The sequence below is a fragment of the Rattus rattus genome, chromosome 1, assembly GCF_011064425.1.
Source record: "Rattus rattus isolate New Zealand chromosome 1, Rrattus_CSIRO_v1, whole genome shotgun sequence".
Lineage (NCBI taxonomy): Eukaryota > Metazoa > Chordata > Mammalia > Rodentia > Muridae > Rattus > Rattus rattus.
The window spans coordinates 173,066,711-173,090,651 of NC_046154.1; the positions used below are offsets into that span (position 1 = coordinate 173,066,711).

The 23,941-nt window shown below is 43.5% G+C and overlaps 1 protein-coding gene across 2 annotated transcripts in view; it reads right to left on the reverse strand.

Annotated features, from left to right (window-relative positions):
• Positions 1-553: 553 nt before the first annotated feature.
• The window catches only part of Vezt (vezatin, adherens junctions transmembrane protein), a 62,972-nt gene continuing 39,584 nt past the window's right edge, over positions 554-23,941 (reverse strand). For both annotated transcript variants that reach the window (XM_032911553.1, XM_032911561.1), the window contains 7 exons: positions 23,502-23,639; positions 20,862-21,009; positions 12,916-13,247; positions 10,695-10,888; positions 5,267-5,367; positions 4,624-4,831; positions 554-1,535 (listed from right to left, as the gene is read on the reverse strand). In XM_032911553.1, coding sequence (XP_032767444.1) covers positions 1,030-1,535; positions 4,624-4,831; positions 5,267-5,367; positions 10,695-10,888; positions 12,916-13,247; positions 20,862-21,009; positions 23,502-23,639 — 1,627 coding nt within the window. In that variant the 3' untranslated portion in view covers positions 554-1,029. The remainder of the gene's footprint in view (positions 1,536-4,623; positions 4,832-5,266; positions 5,368-10,694; positions 10,889-12,915; positions 13,248-20,861; positions 21,010-23,501; positions 23,640-23,941) is intronic.

Here is a 23,941-nt window from a genome sequence, read left to right on the forward strand (position 1 = left end):
CTGAAACAGCAGCATAAATTGAGTTTTTTTTTTTCTTTCTTACATTCCTCCCAAAATAATGCCTATACACTCTGGGCACACAGTAGCAACATGTTTCAGGAGAATGTTCCTGCAGGCATCATTGAAAGCACAATTCCAGCCCAAGGCAGACAAGTCTGGTCTATGGAAAGCATTCACTAGGAAATAAAGGGACAGACAGTTTCCAAGACAGCGGAAGTGTTTCCTGAGTAGGACAGGTCGGGCTAGAAGACAGCACAGTGACCTGCACACAGCAGAGGCACAGTTGTCTCTGGGTAAAGGATGTAAATTAGCTTCTGCAGGGCTGGGGATGCGGCTGTTGCGGTCGCTCTTGGACGTCACTGGCTCTCTGAGTTACAGTAGGAGAGAACAGAAGCCCTACTGGGTGTTTCCTAAGAGGGCGTGCTACTTCCCTTTTAAATCTTGCATGGCGCCCTGAAATGAGCACACACATCAACAAGGAAACGTACAAGACATGCTGCAGCCCAAGCAACCTTCAGACTACTTTTGAGTTCCAAACCCCAGCACACGTCAATTGTAGTAATTAAATATTTTATTTAGAACCTGTATCTTTGTTTTAAGAGCGGTATAAACAAAATAAAATACGAACAATGTATTAACATGACCGCTGCAGTTACACACCGCAAGGACACAGTAGAAAGGGCTCATTCTAAAGGTTTAGGCTCTGCAAGACTCATCCTCATTACCTCATGGCAGCAAAGTTTTGGCAAAAAATGATAAACTCATTTCTTATAAAAAGTACTTAAAGATTTGCCAAGATTATCAGTTTTGCCACAAATAGAACTGCCCTTACCTCTCTCTCCTATGCCTAAAAGATGTGCCTAGACAGGAATCTATTCATTTCAGGTCAGGTTTTCAAATCAGTATTCACCCTGGAACTTCACGCCGCAGCTTTCTAGAGAGTAAACACACACTCGTTTCCCTCCCCAGTCTTGCAGCTCGAACACTTTTGTAAAAGGAACAATCAAGACAATCACTTCATCTTGGCTTTTATTTTTCCTCCAGCTCCCTTTCACCTCCTTCAACTAGCTGCTCTTCGTTCTCGTCCTCCTCGTCGCCAAAAGTCTGTTCCTGCATGGTGGTAAAGGACAGAGACCTGGCGGCCACTTCCGCAGCCAGGCCAGCAGTGAAGGTGTATTCTGGTGACAACTGGAGTCGAGCCAGCCTCTGCTTAATGGAGAGCCGGGGTGAGTCCCTGGGAGTCGGAGGGGCGGTGGCCCCTGCAGCAGCAGCCTGAGGAGGCTTGGCCTCGCTCTCATACTGGTGGGCTCCTTGCAGGAGGTGGCCTTGGTCTCCAGAGGTGTCTTTGCTCTGCCCCTTTGGAGGGCCATCACACACATACTCAGTCCTACTGTCTTCCTTGTCGCTCGCACAGGGCTTACTAGTCTCCTCTTCTGTAGCCTCGCTATGGGCCTTTTCTGTATCTGAATTCATGGGTGTCTCTGAGTTACTTACAGATTCCACTGGCTCTACAGGAGACAAGGATTTCAACACAGCTTCAAAGAACACAAGGAGGAAAAGAAAAGAAAAAAGAAAAAAAATAACTAAGGGCCCAACAACTTTAAAATTCCCAGTCGCTTTTTTTTTTTTTTTTAAAAAGGAGCAACAAATAAATAAAAACTTAATAAAATTTTCTAGTAAAATAAATGTAACTTTATAAATACGGGGAGTTTTATGAGACAGAATACCTGAAGAGATGAGATGGGAGTTGCTGGAGAGTCTGCAGTTCAAAGGCAGTGCTTCTCCAAGCACGGTCCCTGAATCAGCAGGCCCAGTTAACCCTTAGGAGGCTGCTGGAGGCAGATGCTAGAGTCTGACCACAGGCAGAACGGGAGACTGGGTGGGGCTGGGCGTGTTTACGAGCCATCCCACTTGGTTCTGATGCTCACTAAAGCCTGGGCCTAAGGTGACCCACACAAACGCATCTTCATCAAATATATACACATATATATTCACAAGGTAAAGCAGCATAAGCAATGTAACATACAGTTCACCTTGCCGATCACCTAACAGAACCTATGGACTTAGAGCATATATCTACATTTGTAGTCCTACACAGAACATGGATGGAATCAAATCGGCATTGGAGACCAAGTACCAAACAAAGTATAACACAGACAGAATATAGATCCGTACAGTAGAAGTCGTCCTTGCAGGAAAAATCAAGCTTAGTTAGCCCCTCTCGGTGTTAGTAGGCAGTGGGTTGCTCGCTAGGTGGTCTCGCCTCCCAGCATGAGGGTTAGTACAATACAACAGATCATGAAGCAGGACGGAGGGAAAAGTGTGCGTCTTGAAGGTCTGGCGTACACTTAAAAAGCATTTTGTAAGACGCGTCCGTCTCCAAGACACATGCCTATGCTGCGGTAACTGCACTACGGAAGCAGCGACAATAGAACATGGCCACAGCAGGTCCAGCGGAGGCCGTCCCTCTCTAATTCCACTCGGACTTTACCCCTGTAGGCAGAGATGAAAACAACTCTGGAAGACATACTGACATTTGTCACTGGAAAGACATACTCTGGAAGACATACTGACATTTGTCACCGGGAAGCATTTTTCTGGCACCAGCACATCTTTTGCTTATTTTTACAAACTATACAGCATTACTGCCTTTTCAAATGCAGATGGGCATGGCCCTTATTTGCCCACAGGGTCAACAGTAGGTCAGTTTACAGAGAAGAATATGAAGAAAACCCTGCACAGTAGCAAAAGGTACAAGCTTACAGGCCATGATCCTTCAGCACCTCTGCCCGCCTATCGTTCATGAGTCTGCTAGGTCCTAACAAGTGTTCCGTGCTACAGGGGTTCAGGCCACTGCTGACTGAGGAAGGGAGCAAGGGTATTTGGAAGGAAGCAGCCGCTGACAGCAGTGTACGCGTGTGAGTCTCTATGGGAGTGGGGTTTTTGGCTCTGTCTGTTGATCCATGTTCTGCGTGCAACAGTAAATAGTGTCAGCTGTCTGACGGGGACTTGATAACTACTTGTTGAATTACAGTCTGCTGAATGAATGCGGCTGGAGAATAAAAACTAGGGGAAAAAAAGGACAAATTTAGAAACAACAAAACAAAAAAAACTCTGAGCACAGAAATGATTATGTATAAAAAGATGCTATCAGCAATCTCTAACTCACGAACAGGCTGACTACAGAGCGCTACTGCTGCTTCTGGAAAGTTCTCCATTGCTCTGCTCTGTTACTCAAGCCTTCCCCCGCTTACATCCCAGCTACTTGACTCTCTAGGGTGAAAGTCTATGGTGGCAGGAGAGGTGGGGCAGCTGAGGATTCACAGAGGAAACACTGGGGGACAGGACAGAGCTCTCAGTGAGAGTCCGGTGTACATCTTCTCTGTGAATATATATAGCAACTTTGTGGGACTAATCTAACTAGATAAAGGTAAGCTGAAAGAAAATTTTATTAGAAATACTGCAAATACAAGTGGGCAGGATGGATTCTTATGCTGACGAAGGCTAATATATAAAGGAAGACAGAAGCACCTCGGTTCTAAGAAGGCCGTCATTAGCGAGCTGTTTGAGTTCGAACTGTGGGATAGGTTACAAGATGGCTTAGCGGGGAAGAAGGTACTGAAATGGGAGGAGCTACCAGGCTACCTAATGGATGAACATAATCTAGTGGGGATCTGGGTTCTAAAGCAGCCACTAGAACAGCCAAGAAGGGCGAAACCAACAAACAGTAGGCTGGAGAGAAAGTGAGGAATCAATCCCTAAGGGAAGACAGGACGGCCCCAAGGAGCTTTCCAGAACAGGAGATCTATGTACTTCTACTGAGAAGGGGAAGGCAGGCAGGCAACTGCATTTGAGGCTCCATGAGGACACTGTAAAATGAGTGGAAAAGAAAGCCCAGTTTATCTTCTTCTAAGTTCACAGGAATTAATTCAACTGAGAATGACCTAGATTGACGCTGCCCACTATCAAGTCTCTTTCTCTTCATGCCTTCTCTTGCTTCCCATGAAGTGTGACTGAGGAAAACAGTGAGGGTAACATGGAGAAGTGTAAGGTGACAACATCAAACCTGACTATGGAGTCGGTGCACACAGAAACACCTCTTGTGCTCCCATGCACTTAGGTAACCTGAATGCAGCAGGTGGCTTAGATCTTTCGCACTCTCAGTCCTACAGCCTAGTGGTGAGCTTTACTGAAGTACTCAGAGGAGAGGGGTCAGCAGCTCAGGTTTCCTTTGTCTGCTCCCTGACCCCCTGAAAGGGTCTGGCTAGGAGCTAGGTAGCACGAATGTGCTATGCCGCCCCAGCTAGTCTTGAACTCATGATCCTCCTTGCCTCAACCGCCTTGCTGGGATTACAGCGCCACCACGGCAGCTCGGTGTATCCAACTTAATGTCCACTCTGAAAGAAATCTATTGAAGAATTAAATAACTGGTGAAAAAGCTTGACTCCATAGTCCTAGTGTGATTATATGGCATTTTTTTATTGATCAAATTGATTTTGCTTCTGTATGAGAGTACTGCACTGACTGGAGGATCCAGAGTTCTACAATTTAAACAACATTCATGGTTCAAAAAGAAAAGATCCCTGGCCCCGAAACGAGCCGTGTTCTGAGGCTGGAGCTTACCGTGGTCACTGAACAGAAGCTGCTTCCATTTCTGCCTTTCGGCCTCTGAAGCTTTAAATCCCAGCACAGACTTGAGCTCCTGCAGCACCCTCTTGGACTCCTCCTGCTCACGCTTCTGTCTCTCTCTGTCTTCCTGCGACAAGTGATACAAACTGTCCTTTCGGAACTCACTTTCTATGTCTATGCCATCCACATAAGCTTCTAATTCCTGAAAGTGGAGCAAAGACAGAGAGCGTCAAGCGGGCAGGCCTCTGACGAGCACTCATCGGTGCTTGCGGCGTGCGTCTCAGAGGACCTCCTCTTGGCACAGTCAGATGACAGCTGGGGAGGAAGGAAGGTGACAAACACATCTGCTGACAAATTGAAATCTTCGAAACACTTAACAGTGGATACTAAAAAGAGTTCTGGATGAGAAAGTTTAACACCAACGCTATTTTTTACTCTGAGTTGATGAATCAAATTCAAGGCACTAAGAGCAAATATTTTGGCACAAATTTACATTACACTGTAATACATCTTAACCTCATTAGAAGCAGAAATTCAACAATTTAGCTGGCGTTACCCATGTCACCGGAAATGAAAGTAGGCAAATTGTATATGGACGGCTTCTTCAGGAGAAGCCAGTGCCTTTCTTTCCCCTTACCTGCTCCTCAGGGATGGGGTCTCTGTCCTCAATGTGTAGCGTCGGCCGCAACAAGGGCGCCGCGGTGCAGTGTGGGTTCTCACACGCTACTCCAGGCTTGCCTTCAGGGAGACAGTGGGGGAAGGGCGTGAAGACGACGAGAAACAAGCTGTCAGAAACACTGGTGAACATCCAGCGACATGACATCTTAACACTACTTGTTGGTTTTACAGTTTGACTCCCTCCCTCCTCCCACCCCGATTTTCTTGTTTTGAGGTAGGGTCTTTCTAGAAGCCCAGGTTGGTCTTAATCTAATGATCTTCCCACCGCAGGCTCAGAAGGGTTAGATTTTTTATGTGTATTACCCCATCTGGCTCCCAAATTGTTCTGGCTAAATTATTTGCAAAAATGAAAGACACCATTATTTACTATTTGGCTTTAAGTTAACCTTGTGCAGGACATGGCTGTAGTATCTGTCTCATGGTAGATGACAAATATCTCTCTCTCACAACATATTTTCTTCATAGTGTTGGGAGAGTTTTAAGAGAGCATTATTCTTTCTCCTTTAAAAAACAAAACAAAACATCGTAGTGCGTCCTTTTAATCTCAGCATTTGGGAGGCAGAGGCAGGTAGATCTGTGAGTTTGAGGATAGCCTACCACAGACCACACACTCAAGGAAGTTCCATTGGGCTGGCAGTAGAACAGTTTTTCTTATCAGTACTGATACAATATAGTGAGGCCTTGGAATAAAAAACACAAAAACAAAAACATAAAAAACCTACTGAACAAAATGATCAACAGCAACAACAACAACATCAACAAATCCAAACTCAAAGTACTGCTTGATGCTTCTGAAGCACTGGGGATTGAACCCTGGGCCTTGGGCACGCAGGAGACAACTGATGGACACCCCAGCCCTTGATGGCAGCTCATTGATCTCACTGATACTGCTAAATATAAAATGTAGGGCTGGAGAGAGGCTCAGGGGCCATTTGACTGGATCTGAGTTCAATTCCCAGCAACCACATGGAGGCTCACTACCATCTGTGATATGATGTGAATAAATCTTAATACACACACACACACACACACACACACACACACACACGTACACACAAGTACAAGAAAAAAACCACAAAGTTAAAAATTCAGAAACCACAAAGGAAAAATAGTTTTTTTTTTTACAAGAGTAAGCATACTAAATTAACACATTCCACAAATCTTTAAAACATTGACATTTAGTTTATGAACATGGGCATGCATTCTCTAGGGTATGGAGAAACTAGAGAGTAACCACGGGCTGGGACAGGGTGAGTTTGGAGCAGGTGAATCCCTTAATTCTTCATAAAATAAATATTAAAATAAAGCTTTGAAAATAATAAGGTCAATTGAAATGGCAATGAGAGGAGGTAAATTCGGGTTCCAATGGGGACTTTTACCTGGCAAGAGGCCTACTGCACAAAGTACCCTGATGCTGGGGTAAACAGACAAGAATTTCTTAGCCAGCAAGGGATGGCAAGGTGCTGGGGAGGGCTTAGAGGACACTGTAGGTGTGCATGGGCTGTGTGGCCACATGGAGCAGGAGAGAAGGAACTCTCAGAGGATAAGTCTACAGCTGTCCACAGTGATGAGGGATTAGTGCTAAGCAAATACGTTGAGAATTATGAGTCAAGTTCCCCATAACCAGAGGGGAGGTTTGAACATGGGAATGGGAAGGACAATAGCTCACATGGTGTTGGAACTCTACTAGCACTGCTGATATGACGCAGCCTCTAGTACAAACAGACAGGCTCAGAAGTGGATCTGAGGATGTGTACAGCTATACCACACATTTTGCCGCTCCAGTTGTACACTGAGATGTGGAAGCAATTACATCGCAGGGAACATGATCTTTTTACTAAACCACCCTCCATTGAAAGGACTGAGGGTCCTCCAGTGTCAGAACGGGTACCAGGAGGAAGCAAGGAAAATAAGGAAGTGTTTAAAATGATGCTGACTATGAAAATGTGACAACGAAATGACTTCATTTTTATGCTAACTAAAAGATTAACAAAAAGAGAAAAACAATGACCTTCATACACATGCCCTTGGAATTTGTTACTATATTTAGGCAAATATAATTATAATAACAAGCTACAATCCACTTTAAGCTTCGCATCCATCAGGTTTTACTGATATAATAAGTGGACAGACGGATTCTTTACCTTCAAGTAAAATGCCAAATAATAAGTGTAAAAGAGAAAATGGAATTAGGAAATTACCAATGGGCAATTATCATAAAAATATGTAGGGATAATGGAATTTTATGTCTGCCACTTACTCTTAAATAGTTCAGAATAATACTACCAGCAAAAAGTTATATGACTACACATACACAAATTCAAGAAAAACCCAAAACAGGTGAAAATAATTTAAGCTAATTTATTCATTTCAAAAATCTCATCTTTGGGTACCCAGTTCAATGGGTTAGACAAACGCATGGTCATAAATTACCAATACCCTGAACACCAAACAGTTCCATCCCCAATATTACCCCGTGCTGCCTGTGTTGTGGCTGCTCTTTTTTTGTTGGAGGGGGTGGGACAGCATCTTGCTAAGTAGTAGGAGTTGGCCTTGAACTTGCAGTCATCCTGCCTCAGCCTCCTCAGTGCTGGGTTCTGAGGTGTGCACCAGCATGCCTGGAGATCCCGCCTCTTTATAAGTCACTCACCCATTTCCAGTTTCTCCCAAGCACCATGTTAAGAACAGCATAACGGCCAGGAGCGGTGGCACATGTCTGTAATCCCTACACTCAGAAGGCGGGCACGGAGGACTACAAGTTTGAAGCTAACCTGGGCTATAAAATGAGTTCAAGGCAAGCTATACAGCGTGACAAAACCCCATCTCAAAACAACCAAATCAAAATTATTAAATTGCCCCGTTATGATCAGTCCTTTTACTGCTGAGTGGTTCCCCAATGAATAGATGTCACCATTCACTCACCAGCTGAAGGACAGACACATGGCCTTCAGTCATACAGAGATATGTGTAGAATTTTATATGAACACAAAGTTCTTCTCTTATTTATTTGGATTTCGTATGCTAGGCACTGAACCCAGGGGCCCAAGGGAAGCAGGCAAGTGTTTTAGCACTTAGCTACCCTACGCCCCAAGTCTGGGAACATGAAGTTTTGATAGTTCTTAGCCAAACAGGTAAATAGGTACTACTGAATCTTCTGGTAACTGTATAAATAGTGGATGAAATTTTGGTGAGAAAAATTTATTTATATAATCTGAAAGTATTTCATCATAAAACATTTACTATAAAATACTACAGAGAAAGGCTAAAGGAAAACAAATACCATGGCAACAAAATATCACATATGATTGGGATGAGGACATATAAAAATACTGACAATCAGTAAAGTTTTATAGGTGCTGTGAACTGTATGGCAGTATTGTGTCCATGTTAAATTCCTGATTATGACAATATCTTACATTATGTAGGAGAATGTCCAGTTTTCAAAACTGCAAAGAAAGATTTAGGGAAAACGGAACTTTATGCATATGTGAATTCATATCATACAAAGACAAATGTGGTAGAATGTCAATTATTACAGAATCTAGATGAAGGGTATTCTGGATTACTTTTTAATATTTTCACAAATTTAAAATGACTTCTAATTAAAAAAATATTTCTGTGTACGGGTGTTTTGCTTGCATGTATGTCTGTGAGGTACTGGTGTGCCTAGTGCCGGGGAGGCTAGAAGAGGGCACAGGATCCCATAACTGCAGTTATATGCCTGAGGGCTGGCATCCAAACCTGGATCCTTCAGAAGAGTGGTTAATAACTGTGGAGACAACTTTTCAGCCTCTGAAATGACTGTGAAATGAAACATAAAAAATCTGGCTAACACACTGGCTTTGTCAAATGTTTTCAACCATTTAAAGTTTTATAGTCATGGGCAACTGTGTGCACACTAACAACAGGATAGCATTACTGACTACCGGTTTAACGATGAGAGACAGTTTGCACATGGTAGCTGACTGGGTCATAGTCTATTTCAGAGTCTGCTCAAGAAGCACTGGATGGCATGTACTAGGTTTTAGTGTTCAGCCTTTATATGGTCAGCACATATTCTATCACCGAACGACCCAGGGCTGCATCTTTTAGCACCCAAAATACTTTTCAATGTTTCTTCTTGTACTCAGAAGTTCTAGACCTCATGCTAAAACTTTAAAAAATTTACAGATATTAAAATTCCTTAAGAGATTTATCCTTAAGGAAAAACACATCCACTACACACATCTGGGAGAAAAAAGAAGCATACTCATTATCATGCCAATATTTTCTTTGAAAAAAGTTACTATTTTTACCATTTAGTATTTATTCATTGAAGACACTGAAACAAACTATTAAAATGTTCACTATAAACAAAGCAGTACTATGGTGATCCGAACTACTGTTGGCAACAATACAAATTCAATACAAAAGTCTAATTAACCTTATAATAAAGACCCATGGGAAAAACACGGTGCTGGCTTGTTGCACAATTTAAAAAATTAACATACTAAATGCTCCAAGTAAAATTAGTGTTGTAGAACCAAGAGTGAAATCCGAGTTTTAAAGAAGCGGGCTAGAGGAGAAATTTTGGCATTGTATTGTAGCCCTTGATAAAAAATGATCTGGTCAAGACAATTAGACTGCGATGCTTATAATGGATTCAGTCATTGACAATGTCACTTCCGCATTACGTTTTCATAACAGAAGTAAGTACTATACCTTAAGGGAAGCTCAGGACCTCACTCAAGACCATCACTTTCCTGGGAGTGAGGGGCTGAGATATGTTCCTCTGACTATACTGCCTCTTGGTGATCCAGCTGTTTGTTTGTTGTTGATTTGTTTTTTGGCAGTTTTGTTAGGTAGGCCAGGCTGACTTCCACAAGGCAATCTTCCTGTCTCAGCCTTCAGGTGCTAGAATTAGAGGCATGAACTACCACACCCAGCTAAATCCATTCTCTTTGGCCTTTGAGACGAGGTCTCTCTATGTAGGCTGTCCTGGAGCTAAGTACACAGACTGGTCTAGCTTCAAACACACGGCGATTCTCGCCTCTGCTTCCCTAGGGCTGAGTTTAAAGCTGAGCAACAACAAACCGGCTTAAACTGGTTCTTTTATTACTCAACATTCTAAGAGTTTCCGGAAGTTCTGATAGTAGAAAATAATGCCAACATTTCTCCCTCCACTTCAGTTTTCATAAAAGGAGATGGAATATACATTCGAATTATTATGTGTTCTGTGTTAGAGTCAAAACTTGGAGTTTATCAGTTTGTGCATACATCCACCTCTTCTTTTTATTAACTTTTATGAAACCCACTTCGTCTGTTTGGAGGCAGGCCACAAACAGGGATCCCAGCAGGATGGCGTGAGCGCGACTGACAGGCGTACCCTGAAAATGACCCATAGGTACCTTTTTGGTCTGTATTCCTCCGGAGCAGTCTGTCCACTTGGGAGATGGCTTCTTCCCAGCAGCTGTTGCTGGCCTGAACGTGTGGCTCGATCAGCTTCAACCTCTGCTCCAGGACCGGATAAGCCTCTGACAGCAGCTCTTGGGTTTCTTTAGTACAAACGAGCTTCTCAAGTTCATCTTCAAGAATTATTACTCTGAACACAGGAAATGAGAAGTAGACGTTTTAACAGATAAAATGGAAATTTTATCATTTAAGAGGAGTATTTAAGAAATTAAGCCTATAAAATTAAGACAGCTCTGGAGACATAGTGGTGATAGTTGTCCCAGAACCCATTTTGGGCAGTCCATAACCATTTGTAACTGCAGCCTTAAAGTACCCAGCACCCTCTCTGGCCTCTACTGGTCCCTGCACATAACTGCACACACACATGAAATGCACATCACACATGTATATGAATATATACACACACATTATCCATCGTGTCAGCTGTTGCTCAGACTGTCCGTGTTGCTTGCCATGAATGGGTCAGCACTCAGCTGCCATCTTAGGGCAGTGCAGACAGGCCGCTGGCTACCCTCCCCTCAGCTTCCCTCCTTCCCCATTCTATCTTTCACAAGCCTCAGATCGACCTCAGATCTTCTCACGTTTCTAGCTTCCACTTCTGTCTTTGTGTCTTGCCCTCCTTCATCCCAGCTAAGTTCGCCTGTGCGTTTACTGCGTGGCCTTGGCCTTTTGGTTCATTTTATCTTCCATCTGATTATGCAGCTCTCCCTCCACATCTTGACTGATATTCTGGGCCAGGTAAGTTTATCAGTTAAGTAAATCGAAATGACCTTCCGGATTACCAGCACAAGAACTTAACCACCCACTTGTTCCAGTCCTACTCTATGAATATTCTTGAAATTTATTGAAAAAAATTGAGTCCGAGAACCCTCAGACTGTAGGTTCCAGTTTTAACATCTGATGTTGAGGGTTAAAAAGATGCTCATTCAGTAGGAATGACTACTTTGGTTCAACTCTTCCTTTCCTCCTCCTCCTCCTCTTCCTCCTCCTTCTTCTTCCTTTTCTTCTCCCTTCCCCTTCCTCTCCTCCTCCTCTTCTCCCTCCTCCTCTTCCTCCTCCTCCTCCTCCTTCTTCTTCTCTCTCTCTCTCTCTCTCTCTCTCTCTCTCTCTCTCTCTCTCTATCTATCTATCTTTCTGTGTAGCTCAGCCATCTTGAAACTCTATATACTACGTTGGAATTCAGAGAGCCACCTGCCGCTGCCTCCCAAGTGCTGGGATTAAAAGAATCCCCCACTACACCTGGTTTATTCCAGTTTTAAAAGTGAAAATTTCCATTTAGAAATAGATGAGAAATATTTACAACTGATAAAAGTATACCAAAGCAGGGTATAAGCCATTTGGAAACCATAGCTGAATGTCAGTATTATGTAAACCGAGGATAAACAAATATAAAATGCAGACACTACCCTTTACTGAGGCCAAAAGTTTATTCTGAGCTATAGAACTATTTCCAAACATGCTCTGGTGTATTTAGAAAGTAGCGAGTACTGCTGTTTAGCTATATAAGTGGCGCTTTCAGAATGCTATAGAGTACTGACAGGTACTTCCCTCAGACTGTGGGCTCCAGTCTTAACATCTGATGTTAAGAGGGTTAAAAGATGCTCATTTTTGATAATCCTCTTTTGGTGGTTTGCATATGCTTGGCCCAGGGAGTGGCACTATTAGGAGGTATAACTTTGTTGGAGTAGGTGTGTCTCTGTGGGCGTGGGCTTTAAGACCCTCATTGTAGCTGCCCAGAAGTCAGTCTTCTTCTGTTTGCCTTTGGAACTCTCAGCTCCTCCAGCACCATTCCTTCCTGGATGCTGCCATGCTCCCACCTTGACGATAATGGACTGACCCTCTGAACCTGTAAGCCAGCCCCGATTAAATGCTGTCCTTTATAAGGGTTGCCTTGGTTATGGTGTCTGTTCACATCAGTAGAACCCAAAATAAGACACCTCTCAATTTTACCTCTCAAAGAGAGAGCTGAAACCAGAAAAGGAAAAGCTACAAAGGATTCTCTTAAACAACAGTGTTTAAAATCATTGTCTCCCTGACAGCTTATGCCCACAGCGTCCTTAACGCTCCGCTTTTGGGGGACACAAGGAACAGCCCAAAGGGACTGAGAGGACGGCTGCTTACTGTTGCGCTGACTCCTTACACAGCTTCTCGACTTACTCATTCAGCAGTGCCTTCAGATGGAGCTGTAAGCTGCGCACTGCCGTGTGGACGTTGTTTAGCTCTCTCGACTTCGGCTGGGTTTTGGGTAAGCGCTGAGGGACTGACTGGTGCTGAGTTTCAAAGTACCGAAAGAACTCATAGCTGCGCTTTAGCTCGTCCAAGCAGGCGGCATGAGCATGAGGTAGACCTTGAGTCACATCAGAGAGAATACGGTGAGGCAAGAGTGCAGCAGTCAGTAAGGGCCCAGAAGGCGAATTTGCTGTGGAAAGTAGCAGAGCTAGGCGTCTGAAGAACTCTGAACTCTGTGCCACCCAGAGTTGGAACAAAACCTATGAGAGAGATGGGGGACGGGTGGGGAGACCGAAAACATACCGATCAATACAAATGTCAATATGCAAAACAAACTACAAACTTACCATCTGACTTTAACTTTTCCCACATTATCCTAAAGGACTCTATACTGAATTACACAGTCATAACCTGTGAGTTGTTAGGGCTCTAGTACAGAAGCCACTACCTATATGGAATTTAGCACAGTCCTATCCTAGATAGAAATGACCTAAGAATGGGTGGAGGGCTGGAGAGATGGCTCAGTTCCCACCACCCATGTGATAGCTTACAACTGCTTGTAACTCCAGCTCCAGGGGAAACTGATAACCTCTGACTTCATGTGGTGTACACAGACACATATAACTTAAAATAATAAGATGAAGCCAGGTATAGTGGCAGATGCCTACAATGCCAGACTCAGGAGGCAGAGGCAGGCAGATCTGCTGAGTTAGAGGCCAGCCTGGTCTACACAGTGAGTCTCAGGACAGCCCAGGTTATACATAGAGACTTCCTGTCTCACGAATTTATTAGGAACGAATTTTCCTTAAAATGTATTTTGAGGCTGATGAGATAGCTTAGCAGATAATGGAGGCACTGCACACATGTGGTGCAGACATACATGCAGGCGAAACATCCACATACACAGATTCAAAAAAAGACTTTGGGGTTCAAGCCAGCTGTGGTGGTGCACACCTTTAATCCCAGCACTCAGGAGGCAGAAGCAAACAGATCCCTTCAAATTCTAAGGCTGGTGAAGGCTACAGCCTTGAGACCCTATGTCAAGGAAAAGAAAAGAAAAAAATAAACTGGGATTCAGAGTGAGACTACTACTTTGTCCTAAGAATTAGCATGACTGGCATGAAAACTGCAAACCTATTTTTTTTAAAAGAATGATTCCATGTGTATATGTGTTTGTACACATGAGTGTAGATGGCTATAGCGGCCGGAAGATGCTGTCGGATCTCATGGAGTTGGAGTTACAGGTGGTTGTGAGCTGTTTAACATGGATAATGAGACTGAACTCGGGTCCTCAGAAGAACATTATGTGCTCCTAACTACTGTATTATCTCTCCAGTCTCTGTGAATTTATGCTTGAGAGATATAACAGAAAGCAAGAGAGCTAAGGACCTCTGCAGACACAGTCCTAACCTATGGGACAATAGCCCCAAAGCAAACACATAACGAAGCACTTTAGCACTAACAAGTAAAACACAGCAAACAGATCAATCTATTTCAGACAATTTAGATTCCAATTATTCACAACCTTGAAAATAGATATTCTTGAGATGTTTTTTAAATGAATTTCAAATTATGCGACTCTACATAGACAGGCGGAGAGAGAGAGAGAGAGAGAGAGAGAGAGAGAGAGAGAGAGAGAGAGAGAGAGAGAGAGAGCACGACACTGATGAAGGGGGAAGGAAAGAAAGCAATAGAGGGTAAGGCCAGGAAGGTCTCTGAGAGTGTAATCTAGAAGCATGGTCCATTAAGACATTCTATGACACATGAGTTTTATGTCCAGAGTCCTGTGGCAGTAACATACGTAGCATATCTAAGAACAGCAAGGTCGATGTGGTTGGACCCAGGTTAAGCAGAAAGGAGCATGGTGTATTGTGCAATTCTGGATTTTAGTGAGAGAAACAGGGAGTAACTGAGCACAAGAATAAAATAAAAAATAAAACTTTTGGTTTAACAGGCTCCTTCCAGCTGTTGATTTCAAGAGTGGGAGAGTACAGGTCAGGGTTAGGAAAATCGTCCAAGTCCATGTACCCTGGAGCCCAGCACTCCGAGGGAGGAAAAGTGATGGTGAGGAGAGAACAGCACAGGCACAAGAGGACCTCCTCGGTGTGCAGTGAGGAGGAGGAGCCTGCAAGTGCACTGAGGCAGTGAATCAGGAGGTTTGGCACAAACAAAGGAGCTGGTTGGCCTCCAAGTGATGCTTTAAAAGACTTAATGAATTTCTGCTACACACCAAAGCTCAGAAATACATTTTTCCTCCTGTTTGTTCTTTGGATAAGGTATATATTCTTCTTCCGCTTGTTCCTCTGGATAAGCTGCTTTGGCTAAGGGAATGTCCAAAGCTTACGGGTGAGTAACAAATTTTAATTTTTAAATACTTCATGGCATCTGGATTCATTTCTTAAATCAGAAAATACAGTGTTTAATTAATAACAACAACAACAACAACAACAACAAAACTAGTTAAACACTTAAAGAATCTAGGCACAGTGCCATATAGTTATAAGCCCAGTTACTGAGCAGATAAGAGGATTACTTGAGATCATCAGTTCAAAACTAGCCAAACATAGTGAGATACTGCCTCAAAAAAAACAAAACAAAACAAAATAAAAAACCCCCCCAAAAAAAAAAAAAAAAAAAAAACCCAAAAAAAAAAAACAACCCAAAAAACCCCCCAAAAAACAATCAAACAAACAAAATACTGCAACAACAACGCAAGAGGAAAAAGTCTTTCACTCCTCTAAAGAGATAATTCACTATACTAGGGATTATTTATTTTTGAGATTTTTTTTTAAAGATTTTATTCATTTTATATATGACAAGTACACTGTCACTGTCTTCAGACACACCAGAAGAGGGCATCGGATCTCTTTACAGATGGTTGTGAGCCACCATGTGGTTGCTGGGATTTGAACTCATGACCTCTGGAAGAGTAGTCAGTGCTCTTAACCGCTGAGCCATCTCTCCAACCCTATTTTTGAGATTTAAGTCTATGTGTATACATATATACTTAAAAGGAAGTTATCTCCTTGGGCTAATAGTAACTACCTGTCCCAAGAGCCATGGACAATCTAACAAAACCCCCAGTAGGAGGCATGAGAAGCCACATTTTGAGTTGCTGGCCAAGGGAATCCAAGAACCTCCCAAACAATAAAGGCCACTGATGTGGCACGTCATTACTTCCCAGTGGCTGAAGAGGCCATGCACTTTGGACACAGGACCCAGAGGATCAAAGCTGATTGGACCTGAAAGCCTGCTCCCTGAAGACTAGCTTTCTTAGTATGGGAAGGTGCCATGCAAGTTTCCAAAGGGGCCAGACAACCCAGCCCTTCAGTTGTAATTCCTGTGACCCACAAGGACAACTAGCATGGCAGTAGGGGCACGTACATCTTGGTGGTGACCAACAACTCTCTAGTGGAACTGAAGGCCCGATCAGGAGGAGGGACAGTATGTCTGGTGCTGGGAACCTAGCCAAGTACAGGGTGCTAGGGAGGATCTTAGAGAGAACCTAACATTGTCACTTTACTAAACCAGCATGATTGCTAACGTCCTTGTAAGTATCTACCATAATACCCACTGGTAAGTACAGCGCTCACGTCTCATTGCCTCTCTTTGCAACAGCAGACCCTTACAGAACACTACAAAGAATACAAAGTACAAGGACAACGGATCACGGAGTGCCGAGCCCCAGGTGATACATCTAGAATGTAAGGAGAAACACTGAGGAGGGGCAGAAAGCTTGGAAGAGCAGAGTCCTTGAGAAGCTGCTATGAGATCACGTCTCCTAGAAAGGAAAGGGAAACTCACCCACGGTGCCTAAGCAACACAGCTGCTTAAACAAGACCTGAAGAAGTAGAACAGCAGAAGGCTTGGGAGGGGGAAAGCTCGTGGGGCCCCACTCCTAGACAAAGAACTACAGGGAACTAAGAAATGCTGAGAGCGGTGGTAGTAGTCTGCCCCAGGGATGGGTCTTTAGTTGTTTATCCAGTACTATATGGTTAGCCCTGACGTCATATACACACAGGAATTACTACATGGACTGAGCAGGATGTATTTACATATTTAGGCATTCATACACAGAGACACATGCACATGCACACACCAGGTGGACAGGTAGGTTATTTTCATATATTTAGGCATTCACACACACACACACACACACACACACACACACACGATAATTAACAACTAAAGAAAAGGTGCACATTACAGTAACAACTAAAGAAAAAGAAGCCATGATTTGGAGATGGCGATGGAGATGGGATACATGGGAGATGTTGGGAAGGGGGAAAGGAAAAGGAGAAAATAATGTAATTACATTTTAATTGGAAAAAAAAAAACAAACCAGAAAACAAATGAAAAACGACATCAAAATCTAAATAGGAAACTCAGTAGTTATCTTAATGACTGAACAAAAATAATTTAAAGAGACGTAAAAACATCAAAATCGCTTTTCCGAATCCTTCTTAAAGACTAGCAACGAGGAGCAAAGAAAAGGGCGGAGTGATGGCTCAGTGGTTATAACACCTGCTCACAAAGGGCCTGGCTTTGATTCCCAGCTCCACGTGGGGGCTTATATGTGGTGCTGGGAATTGAAGTTAAGTCAGGGTCTGGGGGTCCAACACCGTCCTTTGACTTGCAGACATGTATATGGTGCACAGATGCACATGCATTCAAGACATTCATATACATAAAATAAAACTTAAAAGACAGGGAAGCACATAGCGTGTGAACTTGAATAGGTATCTCTATAACAGACAAGAGGCAGTGACTGTAGGGACCCATTAAGTGACCAGCTCTGCTTTAGACATTTTGAGAGTCTTCTCATTTACTCTAACATTTTAAAAAGCAGTTGCGTTTTTACTACCTTTAAAGAAAAAGATGAGATGGGTCTAAAGAATAGTTTATATTTAAGGTCAAATCAGAGTCCAGGTTAAAATATAAAATCACCTCTCAAGTTATTCTTTCAAGAAGACAGTGTTTTATAGAGTAAAAGTATGATCATGAGGATTACCCTGGAAATAACAGAAATGGCTTAAAGCCTCCGCACCCTGTGAGCATTGTTAGCAGTTTCTGCTACTCTTTCCCTGCCCTAAAGCACAGTCCTGGCTCCTCTGTAACCACGTGCCTGACTGCTGCAGAGGAAGCAGACGCTGTACAAAGGTTTAGCATGCAGATCGACTCTAACTCATGCGGCCATTCCTTTATTCTATCACAGTTCCCACCTCTGAAAAACTCTCAGCTATTAAAAACGCGGACATCATGAATTTTGCAGGCAAATGGATTGAATTAGAAAATATCATCCTGATTGAGGTAACCCAGACCCAAAAGGACGTGCACGGTATGTACTCACTGATAAGTGGGTGTTAGCCAAAAAGTGCAGAATACCTAGGATACAACTCATGGACTGTAAGAAGGGAGGCAGAGGGAGGGAGGGATCTGAGTAGGAGAGGAGATGGGGAGAGGAAAATGGGGGCAGGGTCAGGTATGCGAGGGAGACAGGAGGGAAGGCCAGGCCAGGAGAATGAACAGAAGCTGCAGCTGTAGGGGGTAGGGCTGGAGATGGGGCCAATCTCTAGAAAGTCCCAGAGACCTGGGATGTGAGAGGCTCCCAGGACTCAGTGGGGATGACATTGGGCGAAATGCTAAACAGTGGGGAGACAGAATCTGTAGAGACCACCTCCACAGGGCCCTCAGTAGAGGGATGGGGTCTACCCTCAAAATTTTGGACCCAGAATTGTTTTTGTCTAAAAGAAATGCAGGGGGGAAAATGGAACAGAGATGGAAGGAAAGGCTATCCAGTGACTGGCCCAACTGGAGATCCGTCCCATGGGTGGGCACCAAATCCTGACACTATTTCTGATGCTTGCAGACAGGAGCCTAGCATGGCTGTCCTCTGAGTGGCCCTACCAGCAGCTGACTGAGACAGATGCAGATACAGCCAACCATTGGAGTGATGTCAGGGACTCCTGTGGAAGAGTTAGAAGGACTGAAGGAGCGGAACGGGATGGCAACCCCATAGGAAGAACAACAGTTATCAACTAACATGGACCCCTAGGAGCTCCTGGAGACTGAGCCACACCACAGAGCATCCATGGGCTGGTCCCAGGCCCCTGGCACATACGCAGCAGGGCTGACTAGTCTGGTCTCGGTGGGAGAGGATGTGCCTGTAGAGACTTGATCCCCCAGGGAAGGGGGCTGTGAGGGAGGGGCTGAGGTGGGGGGTGGATAAGTGGGGGTGGGCGGGTAGGGGGTAGGAGGGATACCCTCTCAGAGGCAAAGGAGGGTGGGGTGAAGAACTCTTGGAGGATGGACCGGAAAGGGGCAACATTTGAAATGTAAATACATAAACCAAAAAATTTGCCATGTAAAAATAGAAAAGAAGGATACACATCTCACTATAAAATACATCTTGGTAAGTGCTGCCAATATCTGAACTCATCTGCAGGGTTATCAAGGGCAGCTCTAAAGAACCTATTATCTCCATGGAGCCCACGGCTGTGTGTGCGATCCAGGCTGCCTTCAACTGCTCTCCTGCACCAGCCTCCTGAGTGCTGGGATGATGGGGGCTGCATGGCTTTTATAACTTGTCTTCTGTTTCCCCCCATTATTTGTTCTCTTTAATGTTTCTATGGCCACAGCCAGGAGTGGTGGCATATATGTTTACTTATTCCCTACACTTAGGAGGGAGAAGCAGGCAGATCTCTGAGTTTGAGGCCAGCCCGTTCTACAGATTTTCAGGACAGCCAGGGGTATATAGCAGAGAAATATACTTTCAAAAAACCAAAACCAAACCAAACAAACACCCCTCACATGACCATCAAGAAGGCACTTCACGGAGTGTTTTCAGTGTAAGTCGTTACTGCTGCTCCAAGGCTAACTGCCATAGCTTTCAGCACACTTTTGGTGTATGGGGTTCATCCTCATCAGTCACGTAGAGTGGAATTTCTGGGCTACAGCTATCCACCTTGGTGAAGGCTCGAATTCACTTGTCAGGTGTTTGCTGTCACCACCTGAATTTGAGTTCCTGAATCTGCATTGATAATGAAGTTATCATTGATAATATCATTGATAATGAGTTGACAATAATCAACTTCCTTTGTCAAACACTTGGTATCCCTATTGAATTTCTTTCAAGAGTACAATTAAAAAGTCTATTGCACTGGCTGTTTTGTACTTCTGCTCCGAGGATGGCCAGTTCGTGTACCTTGCCTGGCTTCTGCTTGTTCTTTTTGTTTGCTTGAGTGCAAGTGCAGTGCTGGGGATGCAGCCAAGGGCCTCATGCATATCAGGGCACACACTATGTCATCGAGTCCAACTCCCACCCTTGTAGGCTTTATTACCTCCGTACTCTCCATAAGTCTATAAAGTTATTCTAGTTTACTTTATTGCATTTAAAGTATATAGTATTTGAAGTCTGAAGTTTAACTTTTAATTGTCCATTATATTCTTCATGTGACTGTGTCTAGTGGAAAAATTATTTTCTAAGGCATGAAGAAAATATCCTGGGGACTTTACAAAGGAAGATATACATATTATATACATATAGAGAAAGATATGCATATTATATACACACAAAGGAAGAGATATATATTAAGTGCTTTGCCCAGGTTTGTTGAGACAAACTCACTAGGGCTTCCTATCAAGTAATTCACCTATTTCTAAACAGATGCTATGGTGTTTTAAATGAAGAGCACTGGCACCAAAATACAGGGATCTCTTCACTGAGGTGTATGATCTCTCGGCCCTTAGCCTGTGTCATGACACCTAAAGCACATGGCGCTTGGCAGCACGGAAGGGTCAGAGGAGCACCGCGTGTGTCACTGAGCAATGGCACAGTGTGTACTCGTGTCCCTCCTCCTAAGTGGGCTGGTTACCTTCAAGGCTGGCAGGCTGAAGCCATCCGTCAGGTTCCGGGCTTCCTCTTCTGATATCTGGTCTTCACTGAGTCCGAGCCCCAGCTCCTTAAAAGGTACCACACAGATGTAGTTGGTGACATTGTCACTCTCAGAGTTCAGGGGGTAGGTTAAATTAGGTTAAGGCAACCAACACCTCTTCGTTAGCACATGTAAGATAGACCCAAATACACGAACATTATATTTACTAATTTTATTTTGAACACAGACTGAAGATTTGTCTCAGTTATTTTAAAGAAACGAATAGTAAGGTTTAAGATATGGATATAACATTCAGGCATCTTATGGGGTACTTTGAATAAAACGTCTTATTTAAACAGTTGAAAGCAGGCAGGTAGCACTTTAGTTACTGCCTAGCCTGCTGCCCCCTTCAGTGTACAGCATAAACTTCTTGCTAGTCTGAAAGTAATAAAAACACATAGCCAGAAAAGTAACTCTTCAGCGGCTAAAACACTGTTGTTTCGGGAAGCTTCCTTGTAAAGCTGCTGTAGAATGTCCTTTACTGTGTAGGGGCTCAGGGCCCCTCTGTGTACAAGTACGTCTCTGCCTCTCCCATCCCCCAGTCCAACACTTCCCAGACTGGAGTTGGCACCTGCCGTCAGCTCGAGCTTGCTTCACTGACCGTCTTCATTATGTTCCTCGGGCACTAATCGGTATCATTCAGATTATTTCCCTTCTTTAATTGCTTTTGATAGTATTATATCTTACAAAACCCTTTTATTTGCATTTATGCTGAATTTATTCCTGTGTCATACTGTGTGTGTTTCCAATTCCTTCTAGGATATCTTTTTTTCCGTGCAACCTCTTCTAGCTTTTAACAGTTTGGTCTTTTTCAGTGGGAATCCCTCAGTGTGGCAAGAGAGTTCATGCATGAGTTAATCTACCAGGAGCCCTGTGCACAGACATATCTTAGGTGCTCTGTTCTTCTAGATATGGTCAAAGTCTAAAGAATCCATATCAAAATCCTCAATGTCTGCATTACTTTTAACCCTTTTTAAGTATATAAAGCAAAACTTATTTTTCTCCCTTTTTTTTTCCTGAGATAGGATTTCTCTGTGTACCCGACTGTCACGGAATTCACTGTGTAGGTCAGGCTGGCCTCAAACTCAGCCATCCGCCTGCCTCTGTCACCCGAGTACTAGGACTAAAGGCATATGCCACCACCACCTGCCATACCCAGAAATCTTAACTGTCCATTTTTTATCATCCAGTGAAGTAAGTTCACTGCTAGGTCAGCAGTACTGAAAAAGCTTGACTGGTGTTCTGTGTTCAAGAAAAATGCACTGGATGACTAGCTACTAGGATGGAGTTCCCAAGCCACTGTCAAATCTGTTCTTCCCATTCTCTTTGTTTGTTTTCCATAGTGGGCTTTTGGGCTGTCTCGGTCTGTGTACCAGGCTGACTTTGAACTATCTACCTGCGTCTGCTGGCATCAAAGGTTTGTGCCAGTGTGCCTGGCCTTTCCATGTCTTTTTGCTTCTTGCTATCTGTAATACAGACTCGTACTCCCAGGGTCAATTCCTATTCATTCTTGGAGGCCCCATTCATGTGAAAGCCTTCTTTAATCCCATTAGGTCAGGTGCGCTGTCCTACTATGTTGGAAGACTCCCTGAGCATTTATATTGCATGGTGAATGCTGGCTTATTTATTGATCACTTTCAAAAGTCCTCAGAAGTGGTAGTTCATGTTTGTGCTCTGTCTCTATAATACCTGGAAGAGTGTTTGACACGTAGGTGGCAGACATTTTTAGCAGTAGAGAAAGTAGACAGCCAAGTTCTTCATGAGAGTTAAACTGTTTTCTCTTCACTTCCAAAGAGATTGCACAGTGTAGTTACATATAATACATACATACATACATACATACATATGTACATATATATATACATGTACATATATATGGCTTGAATTATAAGTCACTTAACTTCTCTTTTTGGGTTTCATAAAGTAGAGCTAAAAAAAATACAGCCAGGAAGGTTTGTATGAAGCACACAGTGCTAGAACATATGGCACATGTAAACACAGAACATTACATTGATCAATATCCAGCAAATCTTCTATCTACCCACAGTTTAACATACTTATGGACCTTAATTCACGAATCATGGAATTACTGCTGTTTTAAAATGAAGAGAGTAAGGCAGAGAGGAGGAAATTAGCCTAAGCCAGTTAGTCACCTATGCAGTAAGAACGGTGTAGCCAAGATTTGAACTGAGGCGATCCAGCACGAGCCTGTTTGAAAGGGAAGGACTTTGTGTTGCCAGGTCATTGCCATGTCAGGACACACACTTGCCACATTTGCTCATTTTCTTCAAGAGTTTCATATAACAAGGCCAAGCTCTTTGACCTCTTTCTTTAGACGAGTGATGAGAAAGGTGTTGAGAATCTTCCCCTGTTGTAATAACCCACCCACAGGTAGAACCCCTTCCTGTCTACCCTCCTCACTCCCCCTGTAATGCACTTCCAGTTCTAAACCAGAGGTGAGGAGAGAACCTAGATTTGGACTAGGCAATCTCCATGTAAAGTTCACTCTCAGATGCAAGCGTAACGTCACTGTTCAGGGCTTTGGAAACACGTTAGCCTCACACGGAGACAAAAGGATATTTTTTCAGCATGTACAGGGTAGCTAGCCTTGCGGCTTGGAAGTTGGCTCGTACGGTCCTGTAGACGGCTTTCCGAAGGCCGATGAGATGCTGGCTGGGATGCTGTGCAGCCTTATTAAATGAGCAAGCAGCACTGACCCTGTCAAGCAAACTTGAAAAGTAAAATGTGATACCACTGTACAGGTGTCCTAAGTTTGTGTTTCCTAATCCACAATTCTATCACACTTAGAAATAATTTCCTTCTTAAAATTATTATAAGTATCTGACATCAAGCGCCCCTCCTTCCTCTTGATACATACAAAGCCACTAGAACACACACATGAAACAAAGAGCAACAACTGAAAAGTATGACATCCCAGGAATATTTAGTCTACTATAGAGAAAATCTCATTTGAGATACAATAGAAATGAGGAAGGTTTAAGGAAAATGTATAGATTTCT